Source organism: Sordaria macrospora, chromosome 4 (genome assembly GCF_033870435.1).
Source record: "Sordaria macrospora chromosome 4, complete sequence".
Taxonomy (NCBI): domain Eukaryota; kingdom Fungi; phylum Ascomycota; class Sordariomycetes; order Sordariales; family Sordariaceae; genus Sordaria; species Sordaria macrospora.
In genome coordinates, this window is record NC_089374.1 from 3,055,174 (window position 1) to 3,073,195 (window position 18,022).

Below are 18,022 nucleotides of genomic sequence, written 5' to 3' on the forward strand. Positions count from 1 at the left end.
CCTGGCGTGCGGCTGTTTGGCGCCTGTTTCTCGTCGTATCCAGAGCAACGCCCGCTTTTAGTGTCAGATCCCGATGCGCCCCACAGCACAGGCCCCGCTCTCCAGGTCCTCCCGTCAACCTGCTCCGGCCTGAGTCGGGTCCCAGCAGAGAGGACGATAAGTGGAAGCACAGCACGGTAAGCAGTCTTCGGTTTCCAGCGCCTTGATGTTCGTGGAATTGTGAGCGACGAACCCAAGGGAAAAGAATGTCTCACTCGGTGGAAGAAGTGGAAGGGAGAGTGAGCCTCAGACTACCTCGTATGGTTCACTAGAGGCAGGTAGGTCCGAGCCATCATGAATTCTCCTCCCCTTCTCTTCCCCTCCTTGCATGAATCTTGGCCCTGATGGCTCAGCCTGGGACAAGAGCTGGGATAAGAGCTCTTGAGAGGCTCTTTTAACCACAAACCGGAACCGCCTAGACTAGCGCCCCAGGCCTCCTTCCGGTTTCCACTCCCTCGTTTCCTTGCTTTGAAACAGGACCAACGTTTACCCCGCCTGCCCGCCATTGCACTTCCGCGTCTAATTCGGACCAATCTTGTCTTCCGTTTTTATCCCCTCGTGCGGTGCCTCTCTCTTGCTTCCTCCTGTCTTATCTCCTTCCAGTCTCATCTGCTCATCCCACCACCTCACTCAGCAAGAGCAGTGGAACAAAGTGATGTCCGTAACCGCGGCTTCGGAACATTCCTGCCTCTCTTTGTTGATGCACCCAGCATGAACACAGCTTGCGACATCTCCCATGCAGCAAGCAGCCATCCCTTTACACAGAGCGATTGGAGCATTTGCTTGGATGTCAATCTGGATGCAAAGAACCGGAGGTCGCAGTTGCGTCAACACCAATCCGTCCCATAGCATGGCCATGCGGTTGGTGGAACAAGAGGTACCAAACTTGATCAAAACATACCATCTTGTTCCATGCATATGTATCCTATTTCTAGTCAGGGCATCGTTGGTCCATCAAGGCACTAGGGAAGGCACTCTATCTGAGACGATGCAGGAGGCTGCCGACTTATATAACAACAACAAACAGCTTCGTTGGTCAGTTTTATAGTCCCAGAGACTATATCTGACCACTCTTGCCCACTCAAAGATCCTCTCACAGTCTCAAACCGCACTTGTTGTTTACTTTTACCCACACGGCACTGTCGATTGATGGCTGGTACAGATCAGGCTCGGGAGATCTCCGCGAATCACCATGGGGAAGTTCATCCGGACAAGGCAGATCAACCCACCATCATCCTCCACGTTCGTCTTTTCTTGTTTTTTCTGTTCAAAAAAAAAAAAAAGACAGATGCAAGTCATCAACATCCATCTTCAACACCTCCATCTTCGTACTCGGAAAACAACAATGACAGCGCCTAGGCACATCTCAGCCCGTCCATGCAATTCTGCAATTCAAGTCTCTCATACCGGCATGACGCCGCACCTACAATACGCTACCTCCAGTCTACCTCGCACCTACCAGCCAGATTACACGGACACCCTACCTTACCCCTCCAACAAGCGCTCCCCCTCCGACTAAAATCTCCCGTTCTTGTCTGCCTCCAGCCTCCTTGATTCTTCAGACAAACCCCTCCCACCGAATCAGAGCTCATGAAACGCCATGTTGCATTTCCGCAAGCGTATCGAGGCACCGAAAGCCATGCCCACCATCTGCATGTCATGCCAATTCCATGTCCTTGCCATGCCAGAGCCGAAAGTAGACAGGCAGAAAGCAGGAATGGGGAAAAATGAAATAAAAGAAAGAAAGAACAATTTTAGACCGAGCCGAAAGCCTTCTCATCCCTTTTGTCAGAGTTCGTTAAGATAAAACGACGCTGTCAAGTGCGAACCCTGCAGGACCATAACACTTTTAATCTCAACTGTTTGTGCGGGGAAATTCGGAGACGTCTATGCCTTTATAGGCTTAACGCTCAGGTCAAGTGGATAACAACAGCCAGAACTGGTTCAGTGGCAGAGTGGCTCCCGCGTTGCCTCTTAAGAAATTCGAAAGTTACGCGTTCGACTTACATTGAGGGTGAACTTTTCGACAACTATGGAAGAGCTGTCTGGGCAAGGCCTGGGCACTCTCCCATGGTGAGTCCACTCGCCGTAGTGTACCTAGCGAGTATACTTATCTCCAGCGAAGAAAAAAAATCTAGCGAAATATCTAAAGGAACATGTGGAGGAGGTGAATATCTATTAGCGAATATCTTAAAACACCTAGCCGATTTCACAAGCGTGGTCTGGGTTTTCCCAGCGAAGTAAAGTATTTTTTTTCTGCTTTTCTTATCTTTTGTTTGTTTTCTTCTTCCAGTTCGCTCAGATACTCTCGCGCGGTTCATATATACAAATATAGCCACATTGACCCGAGTCCTTGCTCGGTCGAGCCCGGCTGCTCGGCATCCCCAGATAGTTGTCCGAATGGTGGTGTCTCGATCATATGCATGCACTATAAAAGGAGACTAATGTAAAGCACTAGATCTGGCTCGGCTGGGTAGTGAAACTTGCTTGGCTGACGTCGTTGACGATGACGACAATTTGCGCGGGGAAATGTTCTGTGGAAAAAAAGAATGCGACGGACGGCTTTGAAGATTCCCGTCCGTCTTCTGATGTTATTCCTTCGTTGAACCTGAACGTGGGATTGTCTCGGGCCGAGTATAGATAGATATCACAAGTAACACATGGCAACATATCTGCCGCCGAATCTCGGGTTCTAGACTTTTTCTTGGAAGTCCTTCTTCTTCTCCCGTTCTTCTGCACCAAGCGGTCGGCCGTTGTGTGCAGTGGGAAAAGAAAAGAGAAGACGAGAAAGACTGGAAATAGAAGCAAGCTCTCAAGGAAGGAAAGGATTCCCAAGTATTCCTGGATTCCATCGACCAATTGATTAATCTACATGCATTGCAGCCTGGATCCGAGAATGTTCGATGGAATGATGAGTGTTCGAAGAGTCATTCACGTGTATTGACCGAGCTACCATGCGCCAAATCCATCACACATACTAGGGAACAATAACGTATGTACCCGTGCCTGAAGATAGGTACGTTGGAAACTCCTTTGAAATCGGATGTGTTTACCATGTAGTTCTACAGCATGGAAATTGCCCAACAATGGGGATTTCTTATTATATCAGCCATGGGGAGCCACACTGTCACACTAACCAAGTATCCCCGTCTACCTCTTCAGCGTCTTCTGCTTCTCAGCATTTGTAGCCACATTCCTTCCCTCCACCAACAATCCCTTCCTCCTGCGGACACTGTCCATGTACCTCTTGGCCACATTCTCCCTGTCGCCAAACTCGCCCAGATCTTCCAGGTCGTCCTCCGTGAAGGGAACCCAGAAGGGATCCTCGTCCAGAATCTCGTAACCCGTGAAAATCAGCTGCGGCTGCGCGGCGCCCGACGTGCGCTTGCGCATGTCGTCGGCGAACCCGAACGACTCGGCCACGGGCAGCAGAGCCTGGATGGTGAAGAAGGGCGTGCCCTCGTTCATGGCTTCCGACTGAACACGGCCGCGGCGGCGGGTGAGCACGTCGTAGACGCGGCCTAGGACTTCGGCTTGAGGGGGGTTAGTATGGGTTTCTTGATAAAGGTGGGTATGGGGTGTGTGGACGGGGGATAAAAAGAGGAAGGAAGGAGAAGAGAAAACTTACTGCTCGCTTGAATCTCGCACGAGTACATAGCCAACATCAAGCGCGGCGACCAGTCCAAGAACCCCTTGTGAATCGACTGCTGTACCGTCTTGATGACCTCGCCCGTCAAGCGACCGATCCTGTCGCGGGCCGAGGAAGCCTCGTCGTCCTCCGTCTGCGCCACCAGAACCTCCTCCACGAAGACGGCGATGCCCTGCACGGGCTCATTGCACAGCGGTCCTTGCTGCGTGGCCAGCTGGAAACCGTACATGATCTTATCGCTGAAGTGGGCCGGGTGCAGCTTCTCGTCGCCCGTGGGCGCCTGATTGCGGATCTTGTCGGCCGAGAAGGCCTTACTGAAGAGCTGACCGGGTGTAGCATCAACGAGGATGTTGGCTCCCGTTCTCTTGGGTCCGAAGGAGGCGATGCGGTCGATCACGTCCTTCCAGACTTCCTTGTCTTTGATGCCCTCGAACTGAGCCTCGAGCTGCTTCTTAAGCTCCTCGGGCGTGAGCGTGGTGGTGGCTTGCGAGACTTCTTCGTCTTCTTCGATCTTGACGTCCGAGGGAGCGCCGTTCTCCAAGGTGGCTTCAACTGAGGGCGACTCAGCGCCGTCCTCGACACCGGCTGCCTTTTGGCGGTCTGCGTACAGTCGCTTGATGCCGGCCGCGTTCTTCAGGAGGAACTCGGTCACGGGAGCCGGGAGAGGCCTGACGCGCAGGGTCACTGTCATTTGCTTGGAGCTTGTAACGCCCACAACCACACCGCGGCCTAGCTCCTTGTTCACAGGAGGGCGCATCTCTTGGGCGCGGACGATCGTCTCCCGGTACGGCACGATGGGGGCGCCGGGCTGAATCTCGCAGCGTGCAAAGCGCTCACGCAGATCCGTAAGGCACCGTTCAAGATGCAACTCGCCGGCGGTGGAGAGGACGTGCTCGCCGCTGGAGAAGTGCTCATACTCAGCACAGGGATCGCTCTGGACGAGGAGGTGAAGACCCTGAATCATCTTGTCCAGGTCATAAGGGTTGACAGGTTCAAGAGCGACACGGACGATGGGGCGGCCGGCCAGGTTGGCGATACCAGCCAAGTTGACCGAGCCCTCGAGCTGGCTGCAGAGGGTTCCGGACTTGAGAAGGCCGCTACCTTCCAGACCGCGAATACCGAACACGACACCAGCTGGGACGGAGGGAAGAGCCTCGAGATTTCGGCCCATGAGCATGTAGAGGGCGGTAACCGTCACCTTCTTAGGCACGGGCTGGGCGTATGGGTCGGCAGGGGAGAATTTGGGAGGTAGGACGTAGATCTTGTCCCCAACGGACAAAGTGCCCGAGTAGATGCGTGCAAAACCGATGAGATGCTCGGGTTCCACAGACTTCTCCTCGAGTTCCGGGACAGCGCTGTCAGTCAGGATGGTGCTGTTGAAGGCGTTGGCAAGATCGTTCATGTCGGGGTCAGCGTCAGCGCCTCCTTGGGCCCGGATGGCCTCGGCACGCTTCTTTCTCGCCAGCTCGCGAGCCTCTTCGGGACTGAGCGGTCCACGGCGCTTGTTTTCCGGCAGTTCGCTCTCAGGTACGGATACCATTTTGCTGACGTATGCGACCATGGGCGCAGACGGGCCCTTCTGAAACGAGACCATAGCATCCTTGACCTTGGGATCGATGTGATCTGCGCCAGGTACGTTTGCCAGAAGATCTGGGAGACGGTCGGCCTGAGCTGCCTTTGGCGAAGGCAATGACTCCACCACTGACACCAGCAAGGCGGTAGAAAGAGGCAGCCAGGAAGCAAACACTGTCGTAAGGAGGAGCTTGGGATCCCGAGAGCGGAGGATATGAGGCGGTACAGTGAGGTTCAGAGACTTGGTTATCTTTTCCAGAAGAGCTGGATCGCCCTTGCCGGAGTCACCGCCCACCGTGGCATTGTAAACCGCCCAAATCGGTTCCAACACCAACTGGACAAAGATGGGCTTCAGAGGCCGGCCCTTGAGATGCTTAGGTCCAAGGACCTTTTTCGTCTTGGGGTCCATGTAGAAGTTGCCCCAGAGAACCTTTTCCAGCAAGCCGCGCTTGATACCGAGTTTCTTCTCGTACATGCCGGCAAACTGACGAACAGTGAAAGCCCACCCGTCAATGGCACTGCCGAAAATAACGTTGTTCTTCTCTGGCGCAAAGTAAAGCTCCTCGTCGTCCTTCTCCTGGAACTGTAGCTCACCAGAGTCGGGCTGACCGGCAACTATTTGAGCCTCTTTGGCGGCAGCAGCAGCCACCCTCTCCTCCATCCGGTCACGCCAATTGAGATCCTCTTCCATGCGCTCGCCCTGGAAGAAGCTTCCAAGCACAGCATTGACTTGTTCGAGAATTTTGGTGAGGTGGATATAAGCCTCGCCCGGGGTCATCTTCAACTCAGTAACCAAGCGGTCGATCTTGTTGATAACGAGGAGGGGCTTGAGCTTCTCGGTCCATGCTTGACGCAAAACGGTTACTGTTTGACTGCAGACGCCTTCGACAGCATCAACCAAAACAACGGCGCCATCACAAAGACGGGAAGCGGTGGACACTTCACTGCTGAAATCGATGTGTCCGGGGGAGTCAATCAAGTTGATAAGGTACTCCTTGGCCTCGGGAGTAGCATCGGGGGCCGACCTCCTCAGCATGGAAAAGTATAGCGAGATGGCCGAAGACTCCATGGTGATACCTCTTTGCTGCTCATCTGGTCGGGAGTCGAGGTAACGAATCTTGCCGGCGAGTTTTGGTGAGATGATGCCATTGGTGGCGAGAAGGGCATCTGTGAGTGATGTTTTTCCATGGTCCTACGGTGAAATGTAAGTCTTTGAAACAATAACAACATGGACGCCAGACTTGTTGTCTGGGATAGACGGATACTTACAACGTGGGCCAGGATACAAATCTGAAGAGTATTTGGTTAGCCTGATGTCCCTGAAGATTTTCTAAATTTTGCACAGAATGCAGAGCACATGGAGGTCAACTTACATTCCTCACGTCGTCAGCATTTTGCTGGAGCTTGGCCAGCTTTTCTGGCTGGACGACAGGCATGATGATAATCTACAATCGATAAATATCTCTTGAGTGGATGGATGGTATTTCGGGTCTGGTGTCGGACCTGCCGTAAAATGTGTCGATGTAGGTGTTGTGTTGATATATTTGGTGAGCCCAAGGAAGGTGGTTGAAGTTATCGCTGGTTAATATGGGTATTGGCAAAGATATGGAGGGAGTCTTGGAAGTCGATCTAGGCAACTTTTTTAGCGGGGCAACTTTTAAAAAAGTCAAGGGAAGAAAAGCTAGAGCCAGACAAGCTGGAAAGAGAACCACAGCCAAGGTGCATTTTTATGTAAGAAGGATCGTGTTGTATATTTTCTGCAATTCCTGACAATGTCCGCTAAGTACTTCCGTAAAGCCGAGAAGTATATACATATGCTCCTTCACCCGACGTCGACAATGTCTGGCTCGGCGGTGCTTGACTTCAAAGTTGACTTTGGATGATTCATTCTGAATGGTGTACACTTATGTACAAACTGAAGAGCGCAAGTTGATTGATGGCTTATCTCAACGCTCAGACCTCTCTATCGAGGCGTAACGCACGAACCATATTATCTTTCATAAATTTAATTTATCAATAAAATGCTATGATTGCTATTTTGGATATTATTATTAGCATACGCTCTAAGAAGTCTGAATTAACAATGTGCTCTCTTTAAGAATCTTGAAAATAATTGTCAGATTTCCAGCTTCTAATATTAATAACACTACTATGACTTTACCAATTCTTATTGCATCACTAGAACTTTGACTGTATTATTACTGCGTAAATTGACTTTTTCATTTAGTACTTATTATAAACGGCAACTCTTCTAGTAATGCGTCAAATTATGATTAGAACTAAAATGCTCTCTAACATATATATACTTCTGGCAATCTTACGACTCTTTTTCAAATCAATAAATAATAATAATAATAATAACAATAATAATAATAATAATAATAATAATAATGATAATAATAATAATAATAATAATAATAATAATAATAATAATAATAATAATAATAATAATAATAATAATAATAATAATAATAATAATAATAATAATAATAATAATAATAATAATAATAATAATAATAATAATAATAATAATAATAATAATAATAATAATAATAATAATAATAATAATAATGAAAATTGTAATATTATTACAACTACTTTAGTATGATAGCAGCCTTGCAGTTATGCCTCTCGACTGCCATCACCACTATATAAGACCACTTGAGCGACCGAATTGCCAGCTTCGGTTACTTGTATCCTTTTGGAACATAGCCTAGTGATGTAGTGGTCCGCCAGCGCCGTGACATTTAGTAACATAGAAGTGCTTTAAGTTAGTATATACAAGTATTAGTATAGGAATTGGACTAAAAAATTATAATTCAAAGTTATTTATTTTTCCATAGTTAAAGAACTTTTATTAAGATTATCCTTTTCTAAAATTAAAATAAATAACGATATTTATAAAATTATACGTTAATCTACCAGTTTCTTTATAAAATCGCAATATCCTTAATAGATTTAATTATCATATAATTACTATATGTAAAAAAATGCAAACTCTTCTTGAATAGCTGATTTTCAATAAATTCAAACTAATAAAAGTTAATCCGCATAAAGAATAAAAGCTAATACTTATTTTACGGTTATATAATTTCTTTTAAATAAAAAATATATTTAAAGAATATAACTAACAAATCAAACTTATACGCTTATGCTTATTTCTTTTTAATTACAAACTATATAAAATTGGCAGTTTTTTAATAAAATGATGAAAAAGGTTAAAACTAGCGAGGTGTATAGCAGCCGTATTATTATAATTATATCCTTCTTAACTTTATAACTAATTATACCAAAAACACTTATATATTTATTTGCTATATTCTTAAATTATACTTTCTTTCTAGTAGTACTTTTAATGTCACGGCGCCAGCGGACCACTACACCACTAAGCTATGTTCTAAAAGAATACAAGTAACCGAAGCTGGCAGTTCGGTCGCTCAAGTGGTCTTATATAGTTTGTTCCGGAACAGGCACCTGAGTGCATTATGACAGGCTGGGGTGCAAATGCTCAGACAGCCAAACCTACAAAAGATAGGACGATGTTCTGCTTGCAAGGCAGAACTCGGAATGCACACTATATAGCCAATATCAACCTGTGACACTACCTCCCCTTAAAGCGAAGTTATCTTTCGATAATCTTCAAGATAAGACCTCGGCCCCGGCCCCATTTCCGAGGGCGACAATGTCGCGGAGGATTTATCGCAATGTGACGGCTTATATAGCACTACCTGAAAATGCAACTTCCCGCTAAGTTGGACATTTTCTAATGGGCCGATACGTGGCATTTCGGTACTCTTCGATTTGCATACATGGTCCTCAATTGTCATTTCATTCTTAGGAGCTGTGCTCGACTAAGTGCCGACAAGAGTATCCCAAAATCGCCTTCGAAATTGCCACGGTCGGGAATCGAACCCACCGTTTAAGCAGAACATACTATGACAGGCTGGGGTGCATATGCTCAGACGGCCAAATCTACAAAAGATAGGACGATGTTCTGCTTGCAAGGTAGAACTCGGAATGCACACTATATAGCTAATGTCAACCTGTGACATGCATTCCCTGTCACTTAAAACAATTATTTGAATATTGTCCGGTATTAGTATTATTTCTTTTTATATTATATTTGATGGTATACTTAATGATATAATTATCAAAATTAAGTAGAAATTTAAATTTACTATTATAAACTCTCGTAATATTATTATATATAATGATTTCAAATTTAAGAATACTATTCGTAAGATAGCTACTAGAAGATGAAATGAAATAGTTAACTTTAAAATAGTTTACTTAATAATTTGCTCATAATTATAAAGCCATTTTTGACAATTGTCTATTTGACGTACATATTCTTTTATTTTTAAAATACTTATCAAGTATTTACTTCCCAAGCGCTAGAATATTTTTAGAAAGAATTAAAATAATTGTTAGAATATATTCTCGAATATCCTTTTGTAAAGGAAAACAATAATCGTTCTCTTAAAGTCCCACAGCATATAGGTACAATTAAATGAATTAAATATAAAGATTTACTAAATTTTTGTTAACATGTAAGTAGTACTGTGCCTCGTAACTGCCTTATACTACATTGTAGTATAGAAGGCTGATTGAACTATTATGACAGGCTAGGATGCACATGCCCAGACGGCCAAACCTACAAAAGATAGAATGATGTTCTGCTTGCAAGGCAGAACTCGGAATGCATACTATATAGCCAATGCCAACCTGTGACAGTTTAATAGTAGCCTTTCATACAGGAACTCTTAGTGTAAATATAAGAGCCGGAGTAATTTATTAAATGTATAATAGCGTAATAAAGTTTTTACTAGTGTTAAAATTTTTAAATTACTTCTTACTCTTTCTCTTCTTTATTTTTATTAACGAAATTAACTTTATTAGCTTTATCTCTAATAGGTTCAGTTATTACTATTACTACTATATTAATTACTCTTCTTTGTGGTAGAATCCAATTTGCTAATTGTTTTTATAGGTTGTTCTAATGGATTTTAGTAACCCTTCTTGTCACGGCGCTAGCGGACCACTACATCACTAGGCTATGTTCCAAAAGGATACAAGTAACCGAAGCTCGCAATTCGGTCGCTCAAGTGGTCTTATATAGTTGTGTTGGCAGTCGAGAGGCACAACTGCAAGGCTGCCATCACACTCCTTCTTGAAGTGAAAAAAAAAAAGAAATTAAGTTAGCGGAAGCAGCTAAATTGTTTTGCTAATTAATATTAGTATTAACAAAAGCATTAATATCTCTTAATATTGGTTTTAAAGTTTCCCATTCCTTGTTAATCTGAAGAATAAATTCTTTATAGAAACTAATCAATCTATTACTATACTGGTAATATTGCTACTACTAAATCCTCAACTCTAGGAATTTACCGTCTAACTTAGCTATATTATTAAATGTAAGGGTTCTACGAGGTATACACACAGGTAGGCCTTGGTGAAAGTGATAATATTCGACAAAGAGGAAAAGGGAAGTCTGTGCCAGTATGGCATGGAGCTTACAGCTAAATACACAAGAGAGGTGCGTATATCGAAGGTGCTAGAAACGCCAAGGTCGAAAATGTGGTTCGTGCGGCATACCCCAGGAGTGCACCCAGTCAGAGGGCAGGCCTAGCTTTCATAGAGTTCAAGCCAGGCAAACACCCCTAGGCGCCAGCCCCATGACATTAAATAGTAGTCTTAATAGCTTCTTTCTACCGTCAACTAGTAATCGTACCATAGCATCTTAAAATTTATAACGTATAAACATTTTTAAAAATATCTTAAAAGCTTAAATTTCAGCTGAAACTAATGCTTGAATATACCTTTTATACCATTTTAATAGGCAAATAGTAGCCATATCAGCAAAATCACTGTTAAATAGCTTATTAAATGCCTTATCTCTAGTTTATACCTTAATAGGCCTTAAAGAAGTTTTCCTAACTATAGAGTACATATAATATAATTGTAGTATTTTTCTTAAAAACTAGGCGTTTATATTCAAAATACGGATTATAATATAGCTCTTGGGAAAAATGAAGCATTACTCAACAAAAATATAGTGCATTAAACGAATCAAAAACAGTAAACTCTATTTTATTCTTTTACCATTTTCTATTTTAATAACTTGATCAAATATATTTTGTAAAGAGAATAAAATCTCATACTACTATTAAGTTAAAATTAAAGTTTAATTTCAAATGGGTTAGCATTACCTCCGTAACTAGTAGCGTCATTATTACTACTACTACTACCCTTTTTTCTTTTATTATTATAATTCATTATAAGATTCATTAATTGATTACATATACAAAATATATACGGTTAGCGAATTTGGATTTGCGGCTACTTAGGTTAGTTTTTATTTAACCTCAAATAGTCAAATAAATAAAAAGAAGCGAAAAGTTATACTTCTATTTAGCCATTGGACCTTTTCTATATTAATAACTCTTTTAAAACGCTGCTAGAAATTTGCAAAGCTTGGATTCTTTAAAGATAGTCCAAATTAAATTACTCTATTAACATCCAGTATATTCAATCCTATGCTAAGAGTAGTGGTGTTATAAATGACTTTATATTTGTATTTTCTATAAAATCTTTCAAAATAATATTTTTATCAATAAAAGAAACTAAACTAATATTAAAACAAATGACCTTACAATCAACTATTTTATTAAAGTTACATCACTAATTGTCACAGGTTGACATTGGCTATATAGTGTGCATTCCGAGTTCTGCCTTGCAAGCAGAACATCGTCCTATCTTTTGTAGGTTTGGCCGTCTGGGCATATGCACCCCAGCCTGTCATACTAATATAGGAATTTAATAATAGTAGTACAAACTGTTAAGAACGTACTTTTATTGTCAATATGAATTATTATCTTCTGATTTTATCATCAATTCTTAAAGGTAGCACCTTCAACTAAGAAAAGAAAACAACTGAAATTGTTAATACAATTATATAGTAAAGGTTATACGATAATAAATGTTTCTAGTTTATTTATAGAAGTTTCAAGAATTTCAATACTGGATTGGAACCCGGCCTTCTTAATTTAATATATACTAACTAATATAGTAGTTGTCACGGCGGTAGCAGACTACTACACTAACCAGACCATGTCTTTGCAAAATGATACAAGTAACTAAAGCTGGTAGTTCAGTCGCTCAAGTAGTCTTATACAGTTGCGATAGATGACCAGGCTGTCGCAGTAGTGCAATTGAACTATGGAATATTTTGTGGTAATAAAAGTTATAAAGCATAGAGATACTAGAAGTCTTTTGAGAAGTCTTTTCCCTATTGTACTATAATATATAGTTCGTAAATAGCAAAAAGGTTGATTTTTAAGTAGACATCAAGGAGGCAAAACACGGCTTTAAATCGTAAATTGAACACTCATTTAAAATTCAGTAAAATATAAATATATTTTCCTTATTTGTATTCTTCTTATATATTCCTATTCCATTTAATGATCATTATTACTGCATATCTTCTCTCTTTTTTCGTTACTTTTTACTATCAGTAGAGAAATTCATTTTTTTATCATATCTCTATTAATCTATGTAAACTTTAAACTCTCTACCTTTATAGTAATATCATATATCTATACTTCACCAAATTTCGTGAAAAGTCCAATCTGAATGATAATTTATTAAGAAGCGCTGAAAATGAATATAGAATAATACTTTCACTATATTCTATTGCTATGACTAATATTGTATCTTTTCATTTATATACAAATTTAAAAATTATTATAATCTATCCTTCTTTGACTTCCTTTCCATCGCCAATAATAGTACGCATTACTCGCATCATACATTAGTGATTAATAAAGCCGTTGCTATTATTTATAGTAGTATTAATATTATTAAAGCAGAAAAATAATATTATACGCAATACAACTAAAAAAAAAAGTTACTCAGAGTATAGAGAGATATTAGAAATTATACATAAAACCTTTCAAAAAATTAGAATGAAAAAGGATACTAATTACAACTGTAATACTCACAACTTATTTTCTAATAATTATTTTTTTTACTCTTTTTTTTAATAAAAGTTTTGCTTTTAAAGTATATTAATAAAAACAGAATAATACTATAATAATTACTATAGAACTTCTACTTATATATATATCTATATTCTTTAATATATCTGCTAATAATCATACTCTTTAAGAGTAAAGACATTTTTCAGTATAGATTTTTTATATTTATATAACGAATCAGACTTTTCCGTATCAATAGCTTAAATCTCTTTTTTAGGCATTCTTAGTTAATACATACAAATACACTAGAAGAAATACATACAGAGACTACAATTAGAAATATTGAAAAGATTTAATTGATTTGCGCGAAGCGCACGGGCCGCAGGTCACCGCCCCTGCTTAAAAAAGAAAGTAGGCCTGAGCACTGAGATAATTGATGGCATCGGATTGGATATCAACCTTGATGGACGGGGGTGCTTCCAGTTGCCCCTCATTGCCTGCCACCTGTCTGACCTGTTATTCCACTGCAAGCTTGATAGTTGAATGAAATATCCTTATGCTCTGCCTTCCATCGTTCAAAGCGAGTCTGTAATTGTCGTAAACGCATGATTGGCTCTTCTTTGTCCGCCAGAGAGCCCCCAAGGCCAAACCCTAAAAGTGCATACACTCCGCTTTTCTGTCCAAAACCCCAACGGAAATGGAAGCGACCTAGCGCGGGCCCCGCCCCCACAATGCGAGCAAACTGGGTGAAAGAAGCACACGGCGGGCCACACTGCAAAAAATTGAGCCCCGCCAAGCAAAGTCCTGTCGATTCGGTTCGGGCCACTCTTCGCGACCACAGAGACACCAACCGACCTCACCCACACCACCACCACTCACTCCGGACCCCCCGACCCCGTAGTGATCTCTCTCGACCCGGACGCGACGTCGGATTATCCCTTCCCGACTCCCTCATACATAGCCCATCATGAGCGCCTTCCAGCAAGCGCAAGCGCCCGCCCGCGCCATCGACCCCGATTCGGACGTCGAGGAGGAGGCTCTCGTCAACGACTACAAAGAGCAGGTCCAGTATGAGGAGGATGATGCCGAGTCCACCCAGCTCTCCCTCGCCGCCCAGACCGACGACATCCAGTCGCGCCTCGCCGCTGCCGCCCAGCCCCTCGACTACTCGGCCGGTCTCGAGGTCAAGTTCTCGAGCTACGACTCATACTGCAGCTTGTTCCACTTCATCTTGAACTCCGAGGGCCCCGTCGACCTCGAGCCCCCTTCCGTTAGTCTACTCCTCCGCTCCGCTTGCATCATGATAGTTGATAGATACCCTTGGGGGTCATGGTTTCATGGGATCGTAGCCATGTGCTGACACATGCTTTTTTATTCTTGCTAGTACTACTGGGCTTGGGATGTCATCGATGAGTTCATCTACCAGTTCAACTCGTTCTCTTCGTACAGAGCTCGCATCGCCCGCCAAGGTAACAATGAGGAGGAGATCACCATGCTCCGCGAGAACCCCAACACCTGGGGCTGCTACAGCGTCCTCAACGTCCTCTACTCCCTGATCCAGAAGTCGCAGATCACCGAGCAGTTGGCCGCCATGAAGCGCAACGAGGATCCCGCGGCCGTCGCCGGCGAGTACGGTTCCAAGAACCTCTACAAGATGCTTGGCTATTTCTCCATCATCGGTCTGCTCCGCGTCCACACCCTCCTCGGTGACTTCAGCCTCGCTCTCAAGACCCTCGATGACATCGAGCTCAACAAGAAGGCCATGTTCGCCCGCGTCATGGCTGCCCACTTCACCACCTACTACTATGTCGGTTTCTCCTACATGATGATGCGCCGCTACGCCGATGCCATCCGCATGTTCAGCCACATCCTGGTCTACGTTTCTCGCACCAAGAACTTCCAGAAGAACGCCCAGTACGACTCCATCACCAAGAAGAACGACCAAATGTACGCCCTCATCGCCATCTGCGTTGCCTTCCAGCCCACCCGTCTGGATGACACCATCCACACCGCCCTCCGCGAGAAATACGGCGACCAGCTCCTCAAGCTCCAGCGCGGCGGCCCCGAGGCCCTCCCCATCTACGAGGAGCTCTTCCGCACCGCCTGCCCCAAGTTCATCTCCCCCGTTCCTCCCAACTTCGACGAGCCCGAGGCCAACATCGACCCCATCGAGCACCACCTTTCCGTCTTTATGGACGAGGTCAAGACCAACATGTTCAACCCCACCATCAAGTCTTACCTCCGCCTCTACACCACCATGGACCTCAAGAAGCTCGCCGGTTTCCTCGAGGTCAAGCCTGAGGAGCTCCGCGGCTGGCTCATGGTCAACAAGCAGCGCACCAAGCAGCTGCGCTGGACCGACGGTGGCCTTCTGGAGGGTGAGCTTGTCAACGTCAGCGATCTCGACTATGCTCTCCAGGGTGTAAGTAATTCCTTTTTAACCGTGCCGGAACTTGGAAAGTGTAGTTTCGGTGCTAACAGTATCCTGCAGGACCTCATCCACATCTCCGAGGCCAAGGTCGGCCGCAAGTTGGTTGACTGGTACCTCCGCAACCTTTCGCGCACCTATGCTTGAACGGGTTTCTAAGCGCTGCTGGGACGGGCATGCGCTGCTGGGGCGGAGATTCGTCTCTTTCTCGTCGTCTTTGTCATTTTTGTAATTGGCGGGAGTGTCAGGGGCTACGCAGGTCTTTGTCAGCAGCATTTGCATTAGGCGTCAATGGGATTGGTCTATTCCAAGGAAAATCTCAGGGAGGGTGGGAGGTCGGCAAACACAAAAGCAATCCATCTGGCAACAAGAGGAGAGGATCACGAACCAACTGCCCGTAGGTGAATGGGAGGGTGCTGTGCTGGGACCAGGCTACAAAAAAAGGGTACCAGTACTGCCGAAAAGCCAAGATGGTCTTTTCCCAAACATCGAACCAGGCTCTATCTCCCCAGATAGGGCCCGTGGAGAGTCAAAGATGGAACCGCATAGATACCGCAATCACCGCCGCGGCTGGCACGCCGCGTAGGTTAGCTCCTCTTGTTGCACCCACATCGGTCTATCTAGGGGTGTTGATACGCAGTTTGGAAATGCGTACTTTACTACACGACCAATTAGTACGTACGTTAACACAATGGGGTTAGGAAAAAACAAAGCGATATTTAGAAAGGGTTCACCTGCTTTTTTTTTTTGCCAGCGCGAGAGATGTTTATCCCTTGTTTTCTATACCACCTAGAGAGTTATCTTAGCTACAAAAGACCAAGAGAAGGGTCCGTTCGATCAGTTTGTTACATTGACATCTCACACCCAATCTTGGATTGTGAAGCATTCAAAGAAGGAAAAGCGTCCGTCTAGCCAAGGGTTGGAGGCCTCCCAATAAAAAAATCCCATGCTAACTTGGCGTCGAGAGGAGGCTCTTTCTGCGGCCAAGACCTGGATACAACAACCACAGCATATGTAGAGCCCAGTCATCCGATGGTGGTAGTAAAAGCAGGGCTGAGATCGATATTACAGTATCTGCATATTCCAAGACGGGAATCACGGCAACCATCGCAGATGACCGATGAGGTGGGTGATTGGCGCCCAGACTTTCTCTGACAATAAGATACGTATGTATGTATGCGGTCGGGTACTGTACGATGGGACGGTAGGAAAAGAGAGATATCGCCAAGACCGCATAACCCGAACGAGCGATGAGTCGATGACACATCCAAGCATTGCCAGTGCCGAGACCCAAGCTAACGCAACTTGACATGGTCCATGGAATCTCCGACGACAGACACATCCTTAACCATCCATCCATCATATGTACATTGACGCATAGTTTATGCTTGGATTTGGCGCGTGGGTGGGTGGGAGGCCTCCCAGAGCCTCTCTGTCCGTCCGTTCGGAAGCCTCCGTTCAATCAAGAAAGAGGAAGTGGCTTCGTAGGTTACATATAACTCTCGGAGGACATTTTGAGGCTGGACTGGACTGGAGGTTTGATGTTTGATGGAGAGAAGTTGAGGATCACGACGAATTTGTAAGAATCGAGTTAAGATCTACTTTCTTCCGTACCTAGTACATTAGATACATAGCAACGGACATGGACATGGACCTGAGTGTTGCCAAAGAGGAGGTTGGGAAGACTGAGTTCTTCTTCTTCTTCTTGCCTTCCATATGTATACATATATGCCTATTGCACAGCTCACTCTCACTCTTTTTTTTCGTTAAAATGATGTAGCCACTGCCGGAAGTCATGATCTTTTGGAATTTTAACAGCAGAGGTAGCATCCCAGTTGTAGGTAAGTTCCCCCAGACAAACAGTTAGGTATGTGATGTATATTTACAATGAATATATGTATGGGGAGCGAGGAAGGATGGAGTATGCGTGCAGCCTATCTATGCATCCATGTGTCGGCCTTCTAGGGCTGGCTGCTTATGTCTTTCCTCGTGTAGGTATGGATACCTACTATACTTTTGGAGGATAGGTTTAATGTGAGTTCTCGGACGAGTGAGTAATCGATTGCTTTACCATACAAGGAGTCCATAATCATCATGTGGCCGCTCTTCCTTGTGTGGTTTCGGTCTCGTAAGGGCAGGACATGTCCAGCATCTAGTGTATCGTGCAACATGTCGACAGCCAAGCCAACCTGCCGTTGTCTATCTACCCATCTGCATGTGATAGTATGGAATTCTACACAGGGTGTGCAGATAGGTCTTTGTACTACCGTCATTGATCCTACTTATCAGTATATTGAACATCTACACAGTACTCATCTCCTCGGAATGAGACGTAGTTCGACTGAAATGTAACATCCA

General features: G+C 44.3%; 2 protein-coding genes across 2 annotated transcripts; one reads left to right on the forward strand and one right to left on the reverse strand.

The window, feature by feature from the left end:
- Positions 1-2,990: 2,990 nt before the first annotated feature.
- SMAC4_00094 (uncharacterized protein) lies at positions 2,991-6,960 on the reverse strand. Its single transcript, XM_003351504.2, has 4 exons — positions 6,634-6,960; positions 6,530-6,550; positions 3,668-6,452; positions 2,991-3,572 (listed from the first exon to the last, which is right to left on the reverse strand). Exons 1-4 carry the CDS (start codon positions 6,694-6,696, stop codon positions 3,190-3,192), a joined length of 3,252 nt encoding a protein of 1,083 aa, XP_003351552.1. The 5' UTR covers positions 6,697-6,960; the 3' UTR covers positions 2,991-3,189.
- A 7,157-nt stretch (positions 6,961-14,117) lies between these two features.
- SMAC4_00095 (uncharacterized protein) lies at positions 14,118-16,542 on the forward strand. The gene is made up of 3 exons (XM_003351505.2): positions 14,118-14,506; positions 14,621-15,658; positions 15,728-16,542. The coding sequence occupies exons 1-3, from the start codon at positions 14,204-14,206 to the stop codon at positions 15,809-15,811; spliced, it is 1,425 nt and encodes a 474-aa protein (XP_003351553.1). The 5' UTR covers positions 14,118-14,203; the 3' UTR covers positions 15,812-16,542.
- The last annotated feature ends 1,480 nt before the right edge of the window (positions 16,543-18,022 follow it).